Below are 23,332 nucleotides of genomic sequence, written 5' to 3' on the forward strand. Positions count from 1 at the left end.
TCTTCTGCAATATATTTTGTAAATGAAACTCTTCACCCGATTATGTCTACACATTTTCTAACACATAAACAGCTTTACTGTAAAGTTGAATCTAGTGAAAATAGTCTTTATTAGGGGTTTAGAGAACAGGATCATGGGGGGATGTTTCTCATTAAGAACTTTGGTACAATGTCATACATGGGGACGGTCCCCCAGGGCCATTCACTCAGTACAACTGTAAACAAATAAATAAGCTGCCTAAGGAAACCATAGCATTTAAAATCACATACACTTTATAGCTAAAAATTTTTCAGTAAGTTGTATTTCCTCCTAACAGCTTACTCTTCTCACTGGTAAAGAAATGGCACAAAATTAAGCTAATCAGCTTGAATTTTTTTGTGTTTATTTTACTTCCAGAATTCTCCTGGAAAACAGTAAACTCAGGCTTTCCACAGCCACTTGCTCCCGCTGGAAGCTGGCCAGTCCAAGGCACGCGGGCGCTTCCCCGACGGCCCCCCAGCGAGCCGCCTGGGGCCCGGGGCTGCGCCCGCTCAAGGCTGCGCCTCGTTGGCAGACGGGGAGCAAGCTGCTGCCGCGGGCACAGGATGCTCTGAGCGCTCTCGTCTGCAGAGCCTGCTTCTGAGGTATTCGTAGTTTGGTTTTCCTGGCGTGTAACTCACAGCCGTTGTCACCAGCTGCTGTCTCCCCAGTTCAGCTCCCCTTCGTCTCCCCAGCCTTCAGACTCTGCCTGCAACGAGAGAAAGCAAAGCTGGCAGCCGTGAAAAGGCAGCCCAGCCCTGACAGGGCCGTAGTCTGTGATGACAGCGCCCGCTCCTCGCACTCAGGAAGGAGACCCGCTCGGCTGGGGAGCTGAGCGGGAGGCAGCGCCTTTGGGTCCCGTGTTCCACAACCACAGCAGCAGGGACCACACCGACCAGTGCCGTCAGTCTGACGACATCTCATTCCTGGTCTAACCCCGTTTCCAAGTGAAGGGGCTTCCTGTAACAAGTGGCCCACCGACCACTTAACCCGAACACTGCTGCCTTTTCTGGGGAAGGAAAGGTAGTAACACGAATGAATTTTACGCCCTTGATGCTTGTCTTGAGTGTTTTTACCAACTGTGGACAGTAGCCTGTCCCCTTGGTGGGACAGCAGCATGGTGTTGGTTAGAAAGGGGACACTGTAAGCCAGTAGCACAGTCTAGTAATTCTTACCTCAGTGATTTCTGCTGCAGCAAATTTTGAGGAAAACGGCATCAGTGGTGAGACCCCATCCTTGTTGGGGACCATCGTGTGTGTCCTCAGTTCAGGTAAAACAAGCACAGCAGCTGTGGGCTTAATTTCTGGGATCATATCAGCAAACCAGTCCAGCTCGGGGTCCGGCACCGGCTTACGTTTTACCTGAATGGTGAACTCCTCCCCCAAACCCAGTTCTGTGGGGGTCTTCAGGCGCCTTTCTTGTGACACTTTCGGGGGCCGGGTTGGGTCTGGGTCATCCACGCTCGGTGCAGGACTGATCTTATGGGGTCGGCTTGATTTCAGAGGCTTGGGCTCCTCTGTGAGTGGATGTGAAGTGGGGGTGGCCTTGTGCTCCCCTGAGGTGACAGGTGTTGACGCAGTGATCGCAGCTCCTGGTTTCGTTTCAGAGTCACCCCAAACCTCCACCACAGTCAAGTCAGCAAGTGGGGACCTGGCCGCGTCCTGGGGTTCCGGAGGCCAAGCCTGCGTGTTGCCAGCTTTGTTTTCGGGCTCCTCAGGCTCGCTCCAGTCAGGCCACTCCTCAGACGTTTTCGAGCTGGATGGCAAGTTGTCACTGTGTCCTGAGGTATTGTTCACATCTGAGAGTCCATTCATGGGAAATTTCAGGGGCTGAGAAAGCTGATCACCTGTGGGCACATGTGCAAGAATTACTCTCCTAAACGCAGGTTAAAAGCAAGAATATATTTAGGGAAAGAAATGCACAGATCGAAGTTCTCGGAGCCAGCCAGTGTGACCCTCCTTTGGTATGCTTTAGAAAATGCCGCCCTAAAGCATCCAAAGTCCCAAAGTAAATTATCTGGTAAAAAAAGAATTCAAGTAATATCAACCTGCTTTCTCCCCAGTTATGTTCCCGAAGTGCCCTTACATTTTAGAATTCAAACTTAGTCTTCCGGAAAACAGTACCCTAAGCAATGGAAAGGTTATATAAATTGCCTATTTCTACAATCTGGCTGTGTGTGCCTGCTGGTGGGCACGGGGCCCAACGAGCAGCGGTTAGGGGACGTGCTAGAGGAGGGGTTCTGCCCAACGGGCGAGCTCCGCCTGTGCTGGCTGCAGACATGCGTGGGGGACTCGTGGAGAGGGGAGGAAGCCGCTCTTGGTCCCGCACGGTAGGTGGGAGGTGGACAGTTATTACACCTGACAGGAACAGATGACCTGTCCTAGAGGTGTTTAAGGACAGGCTGTGTCCACATGGGGCATGGAGGAGCTGGCCTGGACAGACCAAGTGTTCCGGAGCCCTAGCTCGGAACAGTCACTGCCTGGGAAGCACGGGTGGTGACTGAAAGCCCCAAGCTCAGAGTGGGCGGTGCTCATGAGACTTCAGCAGCACGCTGGCGGAGGCTGGGCTAAGGCATCCCAGGCAGGCCCGTCAAAGCCCTCCCCGCTCCTTCTGCCACTGCCTCCCCGCTCGAGTCCTGCTAATGCCTCTTAGCCCGACGTGACCCCTTCTCCAAACTCACCCAACTCTCAGGGCTCATCTCAGAGCTGCACACACCTTGCTGCCCCCAGCTTCCTCATTGGGGTGTGGGGTACTTGGCAGGCACGTTTCACGGCTGAAGGAGGCAGCTTTCCCACACCACCACCTCGTCACTCTCCTGGGAGCCACGCTGACACTAGTCTCGCCAGCCCCAGTGACGAGGTGTGCTCTTCAGAACTTCCAGAAGCCAGTGTTGCTTTAAAATGCTCTTGGTGTGAAAATCAGAGACGTCCACCTGACAGCTTTCCCACTAAGTGTTCCCGCGTGCTCCACCCACCATCAGTGAGAACTGGAGATAGGTGCAGAGCTTCCTAACAGCGTCCTGTCCTACTCGGTTACACAAAGCAAAAACACCATGGCAGTGTTGGCTCAAAATTCTTATGCTTTTACAGTCTATAAAGACCATTGATCATTGCTGTCGCCTAGGTCACAGCCAACAGGAACATACCTGAAATAAGTTCCTAAAAATCAACAGCTTTTCACCTAATAGGCCAACAAAATCAAAAGGACTTAAACAGCAGTGGTAATCCTGCTACGCCCTTTTTTCAACTGACAGTATTAACAATTTACAACACATTCTTTGACCCCGTAAGTACATCTGGGCATTTACCCTATAGCAATAAAATCTGAACTACATACACATTGCAGCACTGTTTGTAGTGGTGAAAAGTCCAGAAATGGATGGAATATCCACCCACAGGGAAATGGCTGGTTAGTCAGTGAAATACGAGGCTGCTGTCAAACAGGTGAGGTTTCTGTGTTAATGTGCAGACCGGTCCCTAAGAAGCTGTGCGAAAAAAAGAAACTGCACGCACCTCTGTGTGTATGAACATCTCTTGGTGGACTTAAAGGAAGTGATTCCCACCAATCTATTAACATCGGTTTCCTGCCCCCCAGGAGCTGGGAGAGGGGCGTTACTAAGTTTCCCCTCATTCGCGTAGTTCTGTCATGTGACTAAACACAACCCACCTGCATTACTTGTATAATGTTAAAAAGCATTACTTGTATAATGTTAAAAAGCTAATACATTAAAATTATTAAATAAATTAATAAAAAAGCTAATAAATTACAGTAAAGAGCTAGACCCTTTTAATCCTCCTTACCTTCTGGGGAGAGGTCAACAGTTTTAGCAAAACTGGGGGCAGTGCGTTTGAAAATCTTGGTTCTCTGTCCCCCCACGACCACCTCTGGGCCCAGGAGAGACACCAGCACGGCTAGGCTGTGAAGGGTGATGGCCACGATGGAGTCGCTGGTGTCACGCAGGCCCAGCAGCACCTAGGGACGGACAGGGCGGTGAGTGGAGGCAGCCAGGCCGCGTGTTTCCTATAAACACCAGTGGGGCTGTCATCAGACGGCGTGCTCAGGCCACTTCGCTTCTTACCAATGGGCTCTGGGGCAGCAGGTCTGAAACTCGGGTCCAGGACCAACGTTCCCCTCCCAATGCATCGCAGACGGATGCTTTTTAAAACATACCGTGAGGTGACGCCCGGTCAGGATGGAGGAGTACGCAAACATGAGCACATTAATACAACTACAGAGCCACCATCACTGAGACCCACCTGAGGACGAGCTGAACAGAAGTCCTGTAACTAAGGATATAAAGCAGCCACGTGGAGGCTGGTAGGAGGGATGGAGACACGGAACACACAGGCCCCACATCCGCGGTGCGGTTAAGAACCAGGAGGGACGTCTCAGCTGTGGAAGTCCCCCCTGAGGAGCCAGGGGTCCCAGCCCCACACGAGGCTCCCCAGCCCAGTCCTCACATCTGGCTGTTAAACCCAGTGGGGATTCTGTCCAGGAGGGAGAGAGGGAGGGATGCTGGAGTCCCAGGCATCCTCTTAAAGGGCCCGCGCACAGATTCACTTGCTCACACTCAGCTCCAGCAGAGGCGGCAGCTTGACAGGGACAAGGACGTACAGGGAGGAGCTGGACTGACTTCCAAGTGCGTGCGGAACGAGGGGCAGGACTTCTCTGGGGAAGGAGGAACCCAGGGGCCATTCTTCCTTTGTTGAGCCCTCCCCCAACCCCGATGGCAGATGGCAGGCACAGGCCAGTGCCAACCCTGCCTCCATGACTGTGGCTGACACCAATCGCCCGCTCTGGTGATTCCCGGAGACCCCCGCCCACCCAGCTCGCTCCTCCACACAAGTGGCTGGCCTTCACTCGCACTGCAGACTCCCCAAATCTCTCCAAGGCCCACAAGCCCCAAACAAGCAGCAGCTGGCCTTGGCATGCCCTGTACCTCTTGCTAGCTGGCTCCAAGCCCGGCACAAGCTGCACCCAATCTCAGTTTGCGCTGTAACTCCCATCAGGTGGCCCCAAGCCTGGCATCAGCTGCAGCCAATCTCAGTTTGCACTGTAACTCCCATCAGGTGGCCCTAAGCCTGGCATCAGCTGCAGCCAATGTTGGCTTGGAGCATAGCTTCAATTAAGTGGCCACGAACCCAAAACAAGTAGCGGCCAGGCTCAGGCTGGCCTCAGCTTAAATCATGGTGCCACCAAGGGTCCCAACACCAGTACTGGCGGCAGCTGGCCTGAGTTCACAACGCAGCCGCCCACGCAGCACCTCTACGCCCTGCACAAGTGGGGACCAACTGCAGATGACCTTGTAGTTCCTACCAGGTGGCCCCGGGCCAGACACAAGCAGCAGCTGACCTTGCCTGCTGCACCCGGGCCATTCCCAGGGGGCCCCAGAACCCACACGCGCGAGCAAGGGAAACAACAAATGGGACTACATCAAACTAAAGCGTTTTTACAGAGAAGGAAACCATAAGCAAAAGGCAAAAACCTGGATGGGAGAAGGTATTTACCAAGGATACATCTCGTAAGTGGTTAATATCCAAAATACGTAAGGAACTCATACAATACAAAAAACCCAAAAAAAACCCCCAAACAATGCAATTAAAAAATGGGCAGAGGACTGGAATAGTTACTTCTCCAAAGAGGACACATAGATGGCCAAAACACATCTGAAAGGCTCAACGTCACCAATCATCAGAGAAATAGAAATATAAGCCACATGAGATACCACCTCACTCCTGTCAGAATGGTCATCATCAATCAGCAAACATGAAGTGTGGGCGAGGACGTGGAGAAAAGGGAACCCTTGTTGGAGGGTTGGGGGCCGGGTGAGAAGACGAAGGGAAGAAGAACAAATGGCAGTTGTAGGAACAGTCACAGGGATGTAGGGTACAGCGTAAGGAATACAGTCAATACTGTAATTACCACGTATATGGTATGAGATGGGCACCGGTTTTACAGGGGGGTCACTGTGTAAGGTATATAAATGTCTTATCACTATGTTGTCCACCTGAACCTAATATAATATTGTATGTCAACTTAATGGAAAAGAAAATCTTTGGCAAAAAAAGTGTTAAGTGTAGACAGACTTGAAGGAAGGAAGCAGTTTATAAATCGTAGGCAGAATTCACAGGGCATGCTGACTGTCAATGTAAGCGTGTAACCCGTAAGATACGAGTGGCCAGGATGAATGGACGGTATGAGGGAATAGCCCGGAGTTCTGCTAATAAACAGAAATGGGTGACAAGGCAACTCCTAAGGTACAGTTATGCCACCTCTGGGCTAACAGCTGTGTCATCCAAAAATCAGCTACCCAGCACGGGCCCATATGTCCCAGTGTATCCTCTGCCCAAGAAACACACAATCTGTAACAGAAAAAACAAAGACATTGGCCAAGTGACTCCCTCGGGAGCAGCTCCGGTGAGAGTCTTCACTGTCTGTCACGTGCTGAATACCTAGTCACTGTGACCTCAGTCCACTGCCAATTCTGAGAGCTATGGCGACACCTCTGTCACAGAGTGCTTTGTTCGTCTTCTAAACTTCCAGGCACAAACAAGCATATACAGGTGACAATTACTGCTGCAGCTCCTGGAACCACCCCCCATCCCACCGTGAACCTGAGCTAAGAGAACGTGACAGAAGTGCTGTCAGTTCCCAGCCTGTGCCTTGGGACGGCTGCGCTGGCACGTCTGGCAGCCGTGGAAATGTCCTGTGGGGGCGGCGGATAGAGGCCCGGCTGTCCCAGTGTGCCAGCTAAGCCCAGCCTTCCAGCCATGCCCTCCGAGATGCCAAGGAGCTTTGGGATGTGCCGGCCCCGATGGGGGGTCGGGGGGGTTGGGCAGATGACTGCTGCCTCAGCTGACATCGTGGAGTGACAGAACCCCCAGGCTGGGTCCAGGCAATACAAAGAACGGCGAGAATCAATGATGATTGTTGTTTCAAGGCCCTAGGTTTTGGGGTTGATTACACAACAGGCAGCAAACATCTCTGCCAGTGTTGAGCGCAGAGCAGGCTGCCCGAAACACCCACAGTGGCCTGCTGAGTGTCTGAACCAGATGGCCTGAGAAGCAGAGAGCAGCAGGGGCTGCGTCCTCTGTCCCAAGAGCAGGAAGTGAGCCTCCGGGACAGGTGCCTCCTGCTGAAGGACTGATGCCAGCTCACCGCGAGAGGCGGCTAACGCCGCTACCCCTCCGCTAGTTCCCTGAAAGCAAGCGACTGTCAGAGGCCTCTATGGCCCAGCACCTCACCCAGGACCTGGCATAAAACCAGACCTTACAACTTCTAAATAAATTAATCTCAGGAAAAAGTATTTGCAAGATATCACGTGACTGACAAAACCTTTTAAAACCTTGTACTGAGCTGAACAGTGTGTCCCAGAAATTCATGTCCACCCATAATGTGACCTTAAAAGGAGGTCACACTGGGTGAGAGCAGGCCCTACATCCACTGACGGGTGTCCTTATGAAAGACCATGTGACAACAGGCAGAGATGGGAGCAACGCAGCTCAAGCCAAGGCGAGCAAGGGCTGCCGGGAGGGGCCTTCAGGGGGAGCCTGGCCCTGCGACACCGTGACTTCAGGCTTCTGGACCCCAGGGCCCCTCCAGGATCTTGAGGGGATAACGTCTACCGGTTTAAGTCACAGTCTGCAGTCCCTTGTGTCACATCAGTCACAGGAAACCCACAGGAGCCTGCAGCCCGTGAGCGCCACTCCTGCCAGGGCCCCAGGGGGCGCCAGGCTGAACCCGCGGAGAGCAGTAAGCTCAGGGCCCTCGCAGTTATGACTGTGTTATGTTATGCCCGTCAGGGACACTTAGTGTGTGTCCACAGCATTCCACAAAGGACGCCTGTTCCTGTCTCCAGAGCAGCAGCAGACAGTGAGCGCTCTTCTCGGGTGAAGACCGAATGCCTCTCTGAGCGGACGGGGATGTAGTTTTCATTTCACCCTCTATTCCGTGCCTTTAACCCTAACAGCAGCCTCGGGCCTCCTAAGCGGAGAACCCAACTTTACAGCCGGCTAATCGCAGCCCCCACCTGCCCTGGCCGGGCCCCACCGCCACGGTCACCGCCCACAGCTCACCTGTGGCAGGATGACTGTCCTCAGCTGCTCCTGGGTGAAGTGGCTCACATAGGCCTCCAGATGGGACAGCAGCACCATCCGCACGTGCTCCTCGTGGACCTGGAACAGCTGGAGCAGCACAGGGACCACCCGCGACTGGAACAGGGCTGGGGACAGCAGGCACGGGCCGGCGCCCCGCGCACCGTCTGCCCAGGTCAGGGGTGGATGGAAACACGAAGCGCCACTTCAGTGAAAGGAGCACTGGGCAGAACTCCGAACTCAGCCCAGAACATTCTCGGTCCTCGCCCAGGTTCTCCTGCCCCAAACCAGAGGCGCGCCGTGGCTGCCCCCGAGGCTGGCCACTCCATCTTACCCACTTACTGGACTACAAAGCAAGCTTGTATTTTAATAGAATCCCGAATCAACACCCTTTTAGCACTTACGTTTAATCGGGGAGGAATTTTCTATACTGAACTAGGATGATACCATTGCCATTTTAGCTGTAAGCAGGAGGTGTGACATGCTAGCAGCATCTTCCCCGGAGTTAGGGCTGCGCGTGGTGCTGGGAGAAACCCCTGTTCTCGCCTTCCCGCCCGGAACCAGAGCGCCGGGCAGACGGCAGCGTGTGAAAGCTCCCAGGGGGCTGATAAGCCCCCCCATCTGAGCTCCGCAGAGTAACAGGATGGAAGAGTTCTAATGAAAAGTTCACGGCGGAAGGGAGTGACCACAGTACGTCTGACTCCAGAAAGCGGCTCCACGTTGATCCTGGGGGTCCCCACATGAGGGCCAGTAGCTGCCGTCCTTTGAGAACCCCACGTAACTGCATCACGCACTACCTCACTCGGCTCACATACAGACTCAACACTGCAAATGCCTACATTACCGACACGCTGAAAAGGAAACTCACCTTTTTTGGGGCCAAGCAGATGAGGAAGAAAACTCTTAACAGCCACTGGCTCTGCGAACACCAACTGATTAAGCAGCAGAGGCACCAGCCGGGAAGCGATGAGTTCCTCCGACAGGCAGCTGACTCTGTCCAGCAGAAACCTGAGGGCCAAGGCGGGAAGCCGGTCGGGACGCTGTGGGCTCACTCGCCCACTTCAGGGCTCACGGCCTGTCCCCACTCCCACCTGAGTGATGCTCTCTGAAATGAAGTAGGGACGGTGACCGGGTGGGGCCCAGGCAGGTAAGAAAATGCAGGTGCGAGCCAGCCCGTCGCATCCCTACGACATCCGACCCAGGAGGAAACGTTCTCAACAAACCGCCGCTTATCAACACTGACGTGTCCTTCCCCAACAGCCAGCGGCTTTCTCGTCAATGAAAGGCCCTTCCCAGCCCGAAGTTTCCTGGTCAACACATCCAGGCCTTGTTACTAAGCTCTTCAGGCAGTGCATGTGGAAGCACTCAGGACACTCACAGATGTCAGGACTGCCAGTAATAATGTTGCGCTGTACAGTCAGCGGGGGAAACAGCGCCTCCTCCCCTATCGGAACGGGCACATCACGCTCGTCTCCTTAAGGCCCTGGGCCACCATCAGCAGGTCCATCCCCACCCAGCTGCTGCCCCCCCACGCCTTCCCTCCCAGGCCCACCCCCAGCCCCCCAGCAGCGTCAGCTGCTCCCTCCACTCCTCCTCCCCTCTCCCCACTTCCCTCAGCCTACACACACGCTCACACCTCCTTCTGCCTCGACTGCATGTGACTCCGTTTCCTGTCAGCAATTCCACGTTCCGTCTGTAGCCGGTGCCTACTTTCTCCCCCACTCACTCCTGAGTTCACTGCGTCGGACTCACTCTGCCGAGTGAAGCAGCCCTTCCTACGCCAAGGTCACCACGGCTCTGCTGATCGAGCCCCTTGCTTCCTGCAGTTCTCTGCTCCTCTGGGCCCCCCGGCCCGTCCTGGCTCTCTCTGTATCTTCTAGAACCACCGCTTCTGTCTCGTTCATCAGCCACTCCTGCCCCACCTGCCCCTTACAAGGTTGGGGGCCCCACGTCCTTTTCATGCCACCCGTCATCTCTGGGAGACTGTCATCAACTACAGGTTGATGAGCCCTAATTAATATTCACCTCAGCTGAGGTCGTCAGCTTAGGACTTCTCTCCTGAGCTCAGACCCTCCTGGCCAATGCCCAGCACATCTCAAGTCCCACGGACACTGCAGACTATCACTGAGCGCCACGGTCCTCACTGTCCCGCATGTTGGATCCTCTCCTCCAGGGTCCTCTAGTTCATTTGGTGGCAGTCCCGAAGGCTTCCCAGGTTTGCCTTGTTATGTCTCATCCCGGTGCCCTCTTGGTACCAGCAATGCCCTTGCACGTGACCTCACCTTTACCACCGTGACTGCCTTGGATCAATCTACTGTGCAACCCAAGTCCGGCATGAGCTAAGCCTGTGCCCCACAGACACGAGTGGCCCGCCTCAGGGGAGACTGGGTCCTTTCACGGCCTTTCATCCCTGGATGGCGACAGTGCCTGAGGTCCGCCCCTGACAGTGTCAGTGCTCCTCACTGCCACACACAGGAGTGCCCACCGCCCGCCAGTCCTGGTCTAGGCATCTGCCCTCCAGCAGACCCAACTGCTTGTCGCTCCAGGCACGAGACACTGTGCTGCTCTGTGCATTCGTCATGCTGACCCTGTGCCCAGGCGACCTCCCTGCCTGTGTCCTCAGGACGCCCCCACAAGCTCTGCCTGTTTCCCTCATCACACCTGCGCACCCCCAAGACCCAGCCGGAAGCCTGGCAAGGAAGGCTGGACAATGAGCTTCACGGGAAACGCAGTGTCTGACCCATGCTCTCCAGGTCACCTGATGACTGCATGGGCTTAATCCAAACTGCTTAATTTTCAGGTGTTACCTTTCCAAACTTACTTAAAGAATTCGGTTTTTTCCTCTTCACTCTTCAATGTTAAACTTTTCAAGAAATTCACAACTTCTAGAAAATCATTCCTAAACCCCAAAAAGAAAAACAATATGCAGGACAACAGATTAGAGGAGGCACGTTCCATAGTGAAGCCATAACCAGACTGCACTGTGGTAACAGGCACCAAAAAACACTCCGGCTCCACACCGCCGTCTTACACCCGCCTCCGCTGGCCCAGCAGCTCAGAAGCAGCACAAATGTCCTGACTGAATAACCGAGTGGGCTCCCCTGCCGGCTGGCTGGGATTTCTCTGGAGTTGGTGTGTTAGGCTTTCCTCTCTCCTCTGTTAAAATACAAGTCTTACTAAAGAACTCTTAGCACACAGTCCCAAGAGGATCTATTTACTGTAAAGGGTTATCCTTTCTAGAGACTTTATCAAGGTAAATAAAACATTACTGTGAATTAGCCAATAGCACACAGAAATGCCTTGGTTGAGACTCCTGTAGGGGAAAGGTTTTGACGTTTCTTTGAAACATAACTGACCAATAAACCCCTAATAACGACAAGGGAACCACCCCCTCTCCTGTTTGGTGACACCCCCAGCCCTGGTCTGGAGGGAACTGTTCCCCCTCTGGGGATCACGTTAGCTTTCCCTTCGCCCTGGTTTTTCTCAGGCTGACTGCAAACACAGGAGTGTTAGTTTAAAACTGACAGAGGACTGCTTTTGCTAATAAGTCATGAAGGTGGAATTAACCTGTGCAGAAGTTCGGTAGTCATGGAAATAAAAGGAAGGCCATGATTTCAGCTGACCTCGCAGCGGTTCAAAACCATCTCATCTCTGAATCCAGCCACAGTATTAACAGCCCACTGTCCTCCCACTAAACCGCCTTCTTTGTCCTCCCACGACTCTCACTCAACAAAGAAAAGCTTCTGCCTGGAGAAAAATAAGCTCATTTCCCAAACCCAACAAGAGAAAACAGCAGCAGCAACAACTCCTGTCAATAGCACCCGGTAGCAGGAAGGAGAGGCCATGTTTAGGAACTTCCTCAATTAGCTGAGAGCGGTCAGCCCCAGGCCACAGCTGCCTCACAATCAGAAGCCCTAAGAATTGGGCTGTAATTTCTAGAGCCAGCCTTTAGGACAATTCGATGTTTCTGACACTTCCTATCTGTGACAGGAACCTGCGGGGCAGCCCAACTTCTCCGCAGTCCCCATGTGGACACGAGCCAACCTTCCCTCGGCATGAACAACACTCGGTCCAAAACCCACAGCCAGAGCGCGGGGTGCCGAGGGGCGGGGTGCCGGAGTGCAGGGTACGTGGGCCAGACAGCGGCAGTGGGCAGCGCCAGCGGGTCCCACCGGAAGCCTCACCTGAAGAAGTCGTGGGACAGCAAGGTGCTGAGCGCTGGCCGGCACTTTGGAAGGGGATTCAGCAGAGCTGAGTGCAATGTCTGCTGGAAGCTGGCAAGAAGGTCCGCTGCAACTGAAATCCAGAGCGACAGTTAGTTCCCATGCTTCTCCCTGGCTCAGGGCCTCTACAGCTGGGATGACGAGGGCAAAACCAACCTGGAGAAGCCCACACAAACAGCGAAAGGCTTCCAGCTCCCTCAAGCCAAACTCCCTCCCGCAGGTGTAGAAAACGGTCCTGCCAGCCCACCCACGCAAGAACCCCGCCCCCACGTGCCAGCAGCCTGGGCCCTCTCAGTTCCTGATTGGCACTTTAGCAGCTCAGGTCTGGCGGAGGTTTAATGCAGGGCAGGTGTGAGGGCCTTGTCAGCCAGGGTGCTCAGCCACGGAGCATGGAAAGTTCTTCGAAAGACGGGATTTTCAGTTCTCCCAAGGGCAGTACAAAAGCGCCATCACTGAGACCCGTGGAGAGTAGGGGGCTCATCACCCATGGGGGTGACTTAGGGCCTCGGAGGGTAATTCTCAGGTACCGAGGCAGGGACAGCTCAGAGCTGACAGCTGACGGTGCTCGTAGCTCCAGAGCCCGGCAGAAGCCTGGGGGAAGAAACTGCTTTAGGAGCGCGGGAAGCTTCGGCAGTGACAGGCCAGCGGGGGGCCTGATGGGCCTGAACCCAGGACACCTAGGGGCGGACACCAGAAGGCCTGCGGTGGGTGGGGGCATGAAGCGGCCGCCAAGCGAGCCACGAGAGGACTCAGAAAACACTAGTTCAGTAGCCTGGGATTCAAGAGGCAACAAAGGAAAAAGTAATGAAAAAGTTACATTGAAGAAAATAATTCAAAAGGACTCAGAAAGAAAGAAGATAAAGAAATGTTAAGCTTGATTTAAAAATTGATCAATTTTGAATCTTACTCTATCCCTTGATTAGCTATAAACCAATAACAGCATTCATTTACTTACTGGCTGGTGCTGACTGAGCCTTTAGGCCACAAATACCAATACCGACTAATAAGACAGTAACAGCACAAGGTACTGACAGCCAGAGAGCAAAGTGCTTTAATGATGCAAGCTAGAAATCCAGGCTCATGTCCCCATGGCTGCTAAGGTCCCCCACACAGGCTACCCGGGAGCAGCAGAGCCCACACTGACCCGAGCGGAGGCCGTGGGGCCCACGTTCTCTCAGACGCAGTGGCGTGGCCCCAACTCACCCTGTCCACTTAAGACGGTCAGCACACTTTCCACCAGTGTCCCGAAGGCAAAGGCGTCCCGCGCGTGTCCGTGTGGCTCCGGCAGAGCTGTGAATTCTGGAGACTAGAGGCAGGAAAGGCCGATAAACTGGAGGAAGGAGCTGCCTCGGAAACCCTTTCGGATGCTCTCTGAGCACTCGCCCGTTTTTGCACTGACGGTGCTACACTCTGATTTATAGGCTCCTAACATCTGTGGCTTTCCAAGCTGTGTTTACAGCCGTCCAGAGGCAAAGGGTCATTACTGCCATCAGTATTCACGATGCTCAGTTTACATGCATAATGGAAACACAGGTTTCATAAAGCAGTCCTTAGCCTCACCACCTAAGATGCCCACTGCTATTTCCCATTCCTTTTTTTCCTCAAAATGCTAGTCAGAACCCCTAAGTTGATCTAAAGCCCACACAGCATCAGTGTGAAAAACACTTGGTGCCGACCTGGATAAACCTGACTGATTTCAAAGCTCAGGCCCACAGTTCGGTTTATATTTACAGCTGGGTGTGCAGTTCCTGTAAAGCACCCCAGATGTCTGTGGCTCGCTGACTGTTCACAGTGGTTAGAAGGACTCATTTCCGAACCTACTGGTAACATAACCTTTCTTGGCCAGCACCCGCCTTCAGAAGCACTGTCCCTGCATCTCGGGACCCCGAGGGCCCGCCAGGCAGAGCCACGGCAGACGTGAGGCCTGCGAAGGGCTGGGCGTGGCCTCCCCGACTTCCCTGGCTTCCCGCAAACTCCGAAGTCCAGGAACCGGGCAGGGGCAGCTGGCCCGCTCACACCGAGGTCCCTCTAGCTCCACACAGCATCACAGGTGCCCACGCACCAAAGTGTCGGCTGGGTGTCACAGAGGCCCTGCTGTGCAGACAGGTCCCTCTCAGAGGCCTTCAAGGCCAGAGGAATTACGAGGCCTTTACGTAGCAAAGGGGGGTGCGCAGAGGAAAGGTTTCTTCAACTCGGTCACACGAGGAAGCGTCCGTCACGTGGGACGCGCATCACCTTACCTTCTCTTCAGGAGGGATGCCTGCCGGGTCTCTCACTGACTGGATACTCCTCAGAAACTAGGCAGAGAAATTACGGAACAGAATTCATACATATGTTTGGAGGACAATCTCTCTCTCCGAGTTACCAAAGCAACAAGCAACTTTCAGAAACAGCCACGAAACCCTCAAATGATGAGACACATTCAACACACGGACGTAGGCTCTTCCTACTGAACAGGCACCGCAGGGCCTGGCCCGGCACAGGCTCAGCGGGAAGCAAACATCAGTTCCCTTCCTCCCCGTCAGCCGGGTTGCCAGGCGCCCTCTGCTGCTCACAGGCGGGTCTGCGCGACTTCCAGACGGGGAAAGGAGGGACTTGCTCACCCTGCACACACATTACTAACAAGCAAAAGGCTTTTCTAGCACAGAGCAATCTGTCGCGGGTCTTCGCACCGGACAAGTCGATGTCAAGGCTTGCTGCCGCGTGAGAGAGAAAAGTTGAGGACCATATAAGCTACTGAGACAAAACCAAGGTCCACAGAACGAGCACATTCTTTCACGATTCAAAGATTATTTTTCACGAGCGTGTCAGGGCGCTAGGAACACAAAATGGACACCCTCGCTCGAGTGCCCCGCAGGTGCTCACACGACTTCCGATGGCAGGTGCCGAGCGCCACGGACACATGGGAGGGCCTGGTGGTGCTGGGTGGGGGGTGTCCGCGGAGGGCTTCGCTAGAGGACACGGGGCTCGGGCACGGACTGCAGCTCCCTCTCACATTTCCCAGAGGGCCCGTGGGGAGGAAGACAGCCACACACAGGAAGAAGGGGGTGAAGGAGCACCGCCCTCTGAGACCACGGCCCTGAGGCCATAGCCGAGCCGCGTGAACAGGGCGCGGGCAGAGGACAGCCCAGAAACCGTGAGCAGCCAATGGAGCGGAAGGCAGCTGGGGAGAGGCTGGAGGGGCCTCACACGCCAGGGAAGAGACGTGGGGTGTGTCCCACAGAAGGAATGGCACGGCCACGCTAATTAGACGTCGGCTGAGATCTGAGCAGAAGCTGATGATCACAGAGCCGGCTTCGTGGTGGAAGCAGCATCTGAACTGAGCACGAGCTCCCGAGGCTGCGCATGCAAACAGGCCCACGCGTCGAGCCACACATGTGAGACTGGGTGACGAGGCTGGGCCAACCCGGTGAGCTGCCATGCCGTGGGGACATCATGGCAGGAGTGGGTTTTCTTTACTTACAAACAGTAGGTCTAGTGGCAACATGCAAAATGGTGAAAACAAGAAACAAAACAGAACACAGAGGTCTGTGAAGCCGGGCGGGACATCTGCACATCTTTGTCAGACAAACGGTAAGCGCCATAGGCAGCGACAAGCCCACCCGCCGGGAGGCTGAAGATGCACGTGCCCCACTCCCAGCTGTCAGGACCTAAGGTGTGACTCTGGGGAACTCAACATTTCCTGAGCGCCTAACACATGCCCGGCACTATTCCACGTGGAGATGCAAAGCAAATGTAAGACACCATCACACCTGGTAGAGCAGACACAGTAGTAATCCCAGTATTCAGCTTTACATGGTACCATGAGGTACCGGACACCACAGGGGCAGAGAGCAGGGGCACTGAGTTCAAAATGTGACCAAGACATCCCACCTCTCAGTCTCAGGCTCCTCAGCTAACAAGCGAGGAGGGAAGGATGTGTGCCCTCCAGCGCCCCTCATAAGAAAAGAACCCTACAAATCTCTGAATCTGAGCACTGCAAAAAAGTCAAGTCTCCTAACCTAAGATCGCCCTAACACTGAAGGCGAGTGCCTAGGTGAGAACCACATACCAAAACACTACCAAATTCTGAACAGCACACAGGGCCTGTCGCCTGGCTCACCTCTGGTGTGGCCTGAGGGACTCTGCACACTGTCTCCATGCCTCCGAGCTTCCAGTGTCCATCTTCACTCACAAACACAGACGACAAGCAGACATTGTTGTGTGTGAGGTGTCCCTGGGGAATAAAAAAAGGAAGAAGTTGCCACTCCAATCTTTGAAATACAAGTTTTAAAAACCTAAATACTAATTACCAAAAAAAAAAAAAACCAAACGTGGTGAGTCTTCCCGCTTGCGGCATAATACATGGAAGTATGGCTTTAAGGAATCACAAACGGAGCGAGCCTGCTCAACATTATGAGGTTAGAAACGGGAAAACGCCCTGGAAATGCTCCCGTTATCTCCGCCTGCCTGGTGGGGCAGGTTGCTACGATGTTAGAGCCACTGCACAGACATGGCACGTCCCCACTTCCACGGGAGTCCTTAAAACATAAATGTACAGATCTTTATAACCTATATGTTTGCTCCCGGGGCCTTTAAAGGGAAAGTTTATTTTTGTTCCCATAACTTATTAATTTTCCCCTCTAAATTCTTTCTCATCTACATTCTATCATGAACCCAGATCCACTTCACCTGAAATCTTGTCAGCAGGCATTAAAAAAATTCTGCCTGAAGACAAGGAAAATAAAATGATAAGGACCACCAGAAATATCTATTGGACCACAGAAGAGCCAGATTGAAAACTATAAAAATAGTACAGTCAAATAAATAAGAGGGAAAAAGAAAATGAGAACGGGGTTGAAGTATGTTTTTTCGAAACCAGAAATCATTCCAATAGACACGCATATTTTAAATATTCTACCCACTAGAGCAAATATGTACATATTTCATATAAAACACTCCGAGAGATATATTTTTTTAAAGGAAGGTTCAGAATCATAAGGACGGTACGTTTCCATTTGAGAATAGGTGAAGGAGGCTAAGCACACAGGTATCTGCTTTGTCTGCAGATACCTCTCTGGACTAGCACACGGATCACTGGGGACGTGGGTACTGCTTCGAGGACGGCGAGGGGCTGACTGTCCCTGTATGTGCAGCATGCTTTTTACCATGTGCATGCACTGTCTTCTACAGAGAGAATATTCCTCTACACGGAAGCATCAGTAATTCCTCCTAGGTGAACCTCAGGCTGCTCAGAAGAGGAGATCAGTCCAAAGTGATACTGGGAGAGTGTCTTCCATCGACAGAAAATGTTTTAAAAACATATGTGAGTCAAGTGCAAGTATTTCTAACTTACAACTGGTGTTTTTCATTTTGGGGGGCTGCCAAAGGCCTTAATACTTGGGAATGTCAGTTCCATAAGTGACAGTAGCCTTTTACGCTGTGAAGAAATAGGCCAGGAGTAACACAGGAGCAGGCACTTTCTCTCCTGAATCGCAGGCGGCCACAGGTGAGGGTCTGCCTCTCACGGGCACCAGCTGGCAGCTGGGAAGAAATGTGGAAAGCACTGCCTCTTCCTAAGAAACCATCATTTCTTTCTTCAAAATGGAACAAAGCCCCTGGAAATAAATAGGAGCTTTGGTCTGCAGCAGCACTGATGTTAAGTCTGTCTTAATAACAAATACCAGCTTACGCTGTTTTAAGTAAAGACTTATCAAAACTGGAGGTGACCAGTAACTGAAATAAAGTCTCTAACTAGCTGCCCAGGATGGAGAACTGTCGCAGCTCCGTGCCATTTTCCCCCAGGAACCTTCTAGAAAGAGTGGTAAGTGGGCTTCCACACACGCCAGGATTTACGAGCACTGCCACACAAGCAGCCCCCAGCGATATCCCAGCCCGGGAGGCCACAGTGTCCAGCCTCTCACCCTGTCGTGCAGGAAGATAAGAGCCAGCAGGATGTCGTAGATGCCCGCGCAGACCTCTGCAGAGGACAGCGTTTCCAGAGCCACCTCCAGAGGCTGCACTCGCTCGGTGACAAGGTGAATGCCATCTGATTCCACAGTGCAAGACAAAAATCTCAGCAAGCAAGGGTGACGGAGTGTCTTCAAGTGCTTTAAAAAGACAAACAGAAAAGCTTGGAAGTTAATGACTCGAAACCACGTTCACTGTAGTTACATGTGTGTTGCAGTAAAAGTCAGAAAATGTATAATCACGTTCAAGGTCTTTCCCAGCTGCCCCCAAATTTGCAAAAAGGCAAATTTTTACTTGTAGTTCCAGTTTCCCTCTGACTTGTCTGAGGTTACTGGCTTGACCAACATTTAAATAACTAGACATGTGACTTGTGCTATGGGAGTGTAAGCCCGGGAAGCCACATCTCCCAAGAACCGAGCGACAAAAACAACTGCTGAGAACTCTGAAAAGTAAATAGAAGCACAGCAGTCTACGCAGGCGAGTCCAAATTCGGGAGGAGGCACCCACGGAGTGAGTCTCCTGGCTAGGGAGGCCCTTCTCACACCGCCGCGGAGTGTGTGGCAAAGGTGTCTGAGCTTGATCGAAGCTCTGCCATCTTTCTGGCCAGAAGGGTCACAGAGAGGAACCAAGGCAGGACGCCTGGGAGGGGACAGCGGGAGGGACGCGCTGTTGTCTGCACAGCACACAGGTCTCAGGGGACCCCTGACCAAGCACGCACAGGACTATGTCCTGGGAAAGGTCTGAGGTTGGAGCTACCATCCCGGGAAGGGTTGGGAGAGGAGCAAAGGACATGCGTAAAAACACTATTCCTGAGGACCTGCCCCTGGGCCTCCAAGGGTTTCCGCGTCTGGCAGTGAGAGCACAGGTGTGGCACCTACCACGCACCTTGGCGGCTTTGTTGACCTTGTCTTCGTTTTCTCTCTTATACACGAAAACCGAAGCCAATTTACCATCTTGCAGGACAGCGGGGTAAACGGCCAACCCAGAGGGTAAGGTGAATGGGGGTTCCTTCAGCACACAGCTCCCCAAAGCGCTGTTCTCTGCTCCCATCCCTTAGGCGGTGAGGCCGTGCTGCAGCGCCCCCAAAGCCACACAGACCTGAGAGGACAGAGAACGTGTTCAAACTCCCAGGCTCCATCTGCAACTCCAGCCAGGATCAGACACGGCCCCTCAAACACAGTCCCTACAATCCTGGTGGACGAGGCGGCTGGACGGTGAGCAGGGCAAGTGTTCAGAAGTTACCCGCGTGCTTGTCAAACACCTGGGGCTCTAGAGAAGACGCAGGTAACCAGCAGTCCACACATGCCGGGGCGCGCAGGTGGTCACACAGGACAGGGTCACTCACGCTCCCCAGGTGAGTGGTCACACCTGCCCCACTAAGGTAAGTGCTGCAAGATGCGATTATTTAAAAGTGGTAAAACTTTCCTATGTCTAAAAGAGCTTAAAATTATAAAGAAAAACAATGCAAGCTGGAGTCTATTCCTAGCAACCATGAAAAACATTTTAACAAAGGGGAGCCCCTATAAACCGAGCAAAGCACTAAGGCGCCAGGAGAGGACTGGGACAGAAAACAGGCAACTCGCTGAACACAAACGGCAACAAACAAGAAGGGCGGCCGCATTGATACGTAATAAGGGGAAAGTGCAGAAAAGTATCATCTCAAATGCAAAAACGAAAACCAACCCAAAAAAACACCCCACATGCACAAGATTCTAGAAAATCCAAACTACGCTCAATGACAGAAAATAGCCAGTGGTTGCCCGGGGAGAGGCAGTTAGAGGGACCAGGGACGTGGAAAGGATTTTGAGGGGGATGAGGAAGCTTTGGGGGGAGGGAATGGATACATTCATTATCTTATAATGATTAGGGTGATGGGTGATTACAAATGTCAAACTTAAAAAACTGTCACTTTAAATATGTTCAGTTTACTGTATATCAATTACACTTCAATAAAGTCTTAAAAAGAAGTCTATGTTACATGCCAACATCACACACACACAGTGACCACGGTCTGCTTCGGGGCAGGTGGCAGGTAAGTCACAGACACAGGCGTGCGCACACGTGCCTGCAGCTCCCAGGCCTTCCTTTACAGCCGGGATACACGCTCACGTGGTCACGACAGGCCAGCGACAGCAAAGGGCCTGCTGTGGGCCCAGTGCCCGCGGGAGGGGCGGGCGCGATGGAGGGAGCAGCCCTTGCCAAGCGCCAACCAGGACGGCAGGCCCAGAGCAGCCCGATGCCACCGCCACTGATCAGAAGGGGCCAAGGGCCTGAATATTTATGTGGAAATTTCCCTATTTTTCAATGTCGACTCAAATTTTTAAGAACCTGTTTAGGCCAAATAACGTATGCCTGAAAAATGGGCGGCAGTCGAATTTCCATTCTGGCTTTACCGTAATTTAAAAAATAAAGAGAGTTCTTACTAACTCAACTCCGCCAATGTGGCAAGTGCCTAGTTCTAAATAACACGACCAACCATTCCATATGTAGACCTTTGACAATTTCAGGTTACAATCTGCATCCTTTGGATAAATATAAACCCAATAATCATCATACACCCTCTGCTTAGACTTGTTTCTCCACTTCGGTGAAGTGCCCCACACTTTATCCGAGTATGTGATGCTGCTCACGACTCGGGCATAAAACAGAGTTTCAAGTGCCTGCAGACCCACGCGCATTGTATGAGCAACGCGACATGTGCAAGGGCTAAAGCCAACTGACACTCAAGTTTTCCAAAATCCAAGAACGAGTCTGAGGATAAGTAGGAAGTCTGCTTTCCAACAAGTCCAGAGTTCCTACCTGCCTAGCAATCAATGTATCTTTCTTAAGAATGACAGAAAAGTAAAACCAACAACAAAAAACAGTATTTAAAATGTCAAGTGTCTCAACTACATGTAACATTCACCTTTCTCTGGAACTACAAGTAAAATTAGTGCTTAAGTAGGATGACAGAGGAAAGCACCTGTTAATCCCCCATTCTGGTACCTGCCCAGCCTGGGACAGCCCCACCTCCCGCTGAGTGGAGGGGCGTGGCTGGTACCTGGACCTTGCAGCCCTCTTCTTGGGTGCAATGGGTCAGGCGCCATCTCTGGGACCCATGGCCTGCGTGAAGAGCTAAGCTGGCCAGAGCACTGCCTCCCCCAGGAATCTGAATGCACAGAGGTATTTCTGTCCCGCAGCAGCACCGCCGCTGAAGGTAAAAGGATGCCATGCGGTAGTCAGGGCAATGGCCACCCAAAGCCATGGGAGGCAGACGCTTGGCAGAGGAAGGCAAACACTGGGAGAGTCGCAGGGCACATTACTAGCCATCGGCTCCAGGCTCCAGGGAGCCCAGCTCCAGATCCACTGCCTCCCTGCCTCCCTTAACATCAGGGGGCGCCTGCGGCAGCCTGAGTGGATCTATGTTCTTTGAAACCAACTGCCATTTCATAAGCAGAAAACTGCTTCTAACTCCTCCAGTCTGATAAACCAGTCAGACTAGAGGGGTGAGTTCGAGAAGCGTTGCTTTGAGAAGTGTCTATCTGAAGCTGGCCTAACTCTCCTAGCCACAGAATACAGCTTTCCAAAAAAAGTAAATAAATAAAAAATCAACACATAAGGAACTTCAAGAAAAGGAAAATCTCCTTGGCAGAAAATCATGCTGTTTATTTAGTTTTAATATTAATTAGTCCCCAGACAAGTTGGTCGCCAGGGTTGCGGGGCAGTGCTCTGGCTGAATGAAGGGCAGTCGGGAGAGGCACAGCAGTGGACATTTAACGTCATTTCTAAACAGCAAAGTGCTTCCTTGTGGGAATACTGGGCCTTACAACATCTAAGAAACTTCGACTTCATATTATGAATTCCACTAGAAGATAATGAACAGTTTAGGGACACGAAAGCTTTCGCAAGAGGTTAAAGCTGGTAATTTTTCTTTGCAGTGTATACTTTGGGTCTGAGGCCCTAAGAAATATAATTTTAAAAAGGAATCGGTCCTTTTCTTGAGAAAACCCAATAGAAAGGATGCCATTTTGTTGTTAGATGCATGATGGACGTTAGCAGAATTGTGCCGACGCCGCAGCCGGCGCTTACAGAGCCGGAGGAGCGCCTCCTGTGTCCAGGGCACGTTACTAGGGGCAAGTAAAAAGATGTGCTGTCGACTCGAGAATGTTTTAAAAGCAGGAATTCTTAATTCTTTGCTTCACACACCTGTACCCTAAGGGGCACAAAAACTGTGGCTAGAAAGAGTGCTTTAAAAACGATAACGGCTCCCATGGACTTAGGGAAATGTAAGACCAACTAACGCTTGCACTTCTAAAATGCTTCCTGATTTTGAGGAGTGAAGGGGAAGGCAACATTCTTTAGCTTTAAAACAACAAAGTCTCAGGAAGCTACAGAAGGGCCTTGTACCGCCGTGCACTCGCACGGGGGCTGTGCAGGACCTGCCCTCTCCACTCTCTAGAACGAAACGCTGGGCGGGCAGTTTCTGACTTGTGTAAACACCAAGCAGCGTGGTCTGGTCTTTCAAACATCGCCCGTCTTCATTCCTGCGCTTTCTTTGGGCGGCACCTCAAGTTTCTGGGCCACCTGTGGGTTAGGAAAGCCCTCGGCGAGGCGGGTCACTGGGCAACTCGGACAGTCAGCTCAGGAACCCGTGCCCTCCGGGGCACGACCTCGCTCTCCCTCCGCTCTCTGCACCGCTCGCCGCGGGGATCTCGGTCCCTGGCCCCTCGGCTCGGGAGCGCCCGAGATCGCGGCCCGCACTGAGTCCTAAGGTCGCTCGGTCCGGACTCCGGCTTGTTATGCAGCGACGACGACAGGTATGGGTTCCGCGCTGAACTCCGCCCAGCGTTGCCGGCTGACCAGCAACACATCACCAAGCCTCTCTGGACCCAAAGAACTAAGCCTCATGTCGGCGGAGACGGGATGCCATGCGGGCGTGCACGCGGGCCCTGGGGGCGGCGGGGACCGTGGTCCCGAAACTCGGGACCCGACTGAGTACCCACGTGCTTTCCCACACTCGATCACCCGAGACACGGCTCGTCTTTAGTCCACATACAAAGCACCACGCGA

At 52.8% G+C, this 23,332-nt stretch overlaps 2 protein-coding genes across 4 annotated transcripts in view; one reads left to right on the top strand and one right to left on the bottom strand.

The window, feature by feature from the left end:
* FIRRM (FIGNL1 interacting regulator of recombination and mitosis) overlaps window positions 1–484 on the top strand; it is a 39,621-nt gene extending 39,137 nt beyond the window's left edge. For both annotated transcript variants that reach the window (XM_019647605.1, XM_019647612.1), the window contains one exon: window positions 397–484. The gene's annotated coding sequence lies outside the window, so the exon portion shown is untranslated. The remainder of the gene's footprint in view (window positions 1–396) is intronic.
* The window catches only part of SCYL3 (SCY1 like pseudokinase 3), a 24,511-nt gene continuing 1,252 nt past the window's right edge, over window positions 74–23,332 (bottom strand). Inside the window, exons 2-13 of one of the 2 annotated variants that reach the window (XM_019647655.1) lie at window positions 19,169–19,381; window positions 18,238–18,423; window positions 16,437–16,550; window positions 14,575–14,631; window positions 13,538–13,640; window positions 12,296–12,407; window positions 10,933–11,010; window positions 8,980–9,119; window positions 8,094–8,278; window positions 3,819–3,990; window positions 1,194–1,864; window positions 74–727 (exon numbers count right to left, since the gene is read on the bottom strand). In XM_019647655.1, coding sequence (XP_019503200.1) covers window positions 668–727; window positions 1,194–1,864; window positions 3,819–3,990; window positions 8,094–8,278; window positions 8,980–9,119; window positions 10,933–11,010; window positions 12,296–12,407; window positions 13,538–13,640; window positions 14,575–14,631; window positions 16,437–16,550; window positions 18,238–18,423; window positions 19,169–19,333 — 2,043 coding nt within the window. In that variant the 5' untranslated portion in view covers window positions 19,334–19,381 and the 3' untranslated portion in view covers window positions 74–667. Of the gene's footprint in view, window positions 728–1,193; window positions 1,865–3,818; window positions 3,991–8,093; window positions 8,279–8,979; window positions 9,120–10,932; window positions 11,011–12,295; window positions 12,408–13,537; window positions 13,641–14,574; window positions 14,632–16,436; window positions 16,551–18,237; window positions 18,424–19,161; window positions 19,382–23,332 lie in introns of those variants that run through there. The other variant, XM_019647666.1, reaches the window with a different exon arrangement.

Source organism: Hipposideros armiger, unplaced genomic scaffold (genome assembly GCF_001890085.2).
Source record: "Hipposideros armiger isolate ML-2016 unplaced genomic scaffold, ASM189008v1 scaffold_6, whole genome shotgun sequence".
In the NCBI taxonomy this organism is placed as follows: domain Eukaryota; kingdom Metazoa; phylum Chordata; class Mammalia; order Chiroptera; family Hipposideridae; genus Hipposideros; species Hipposideros armiger.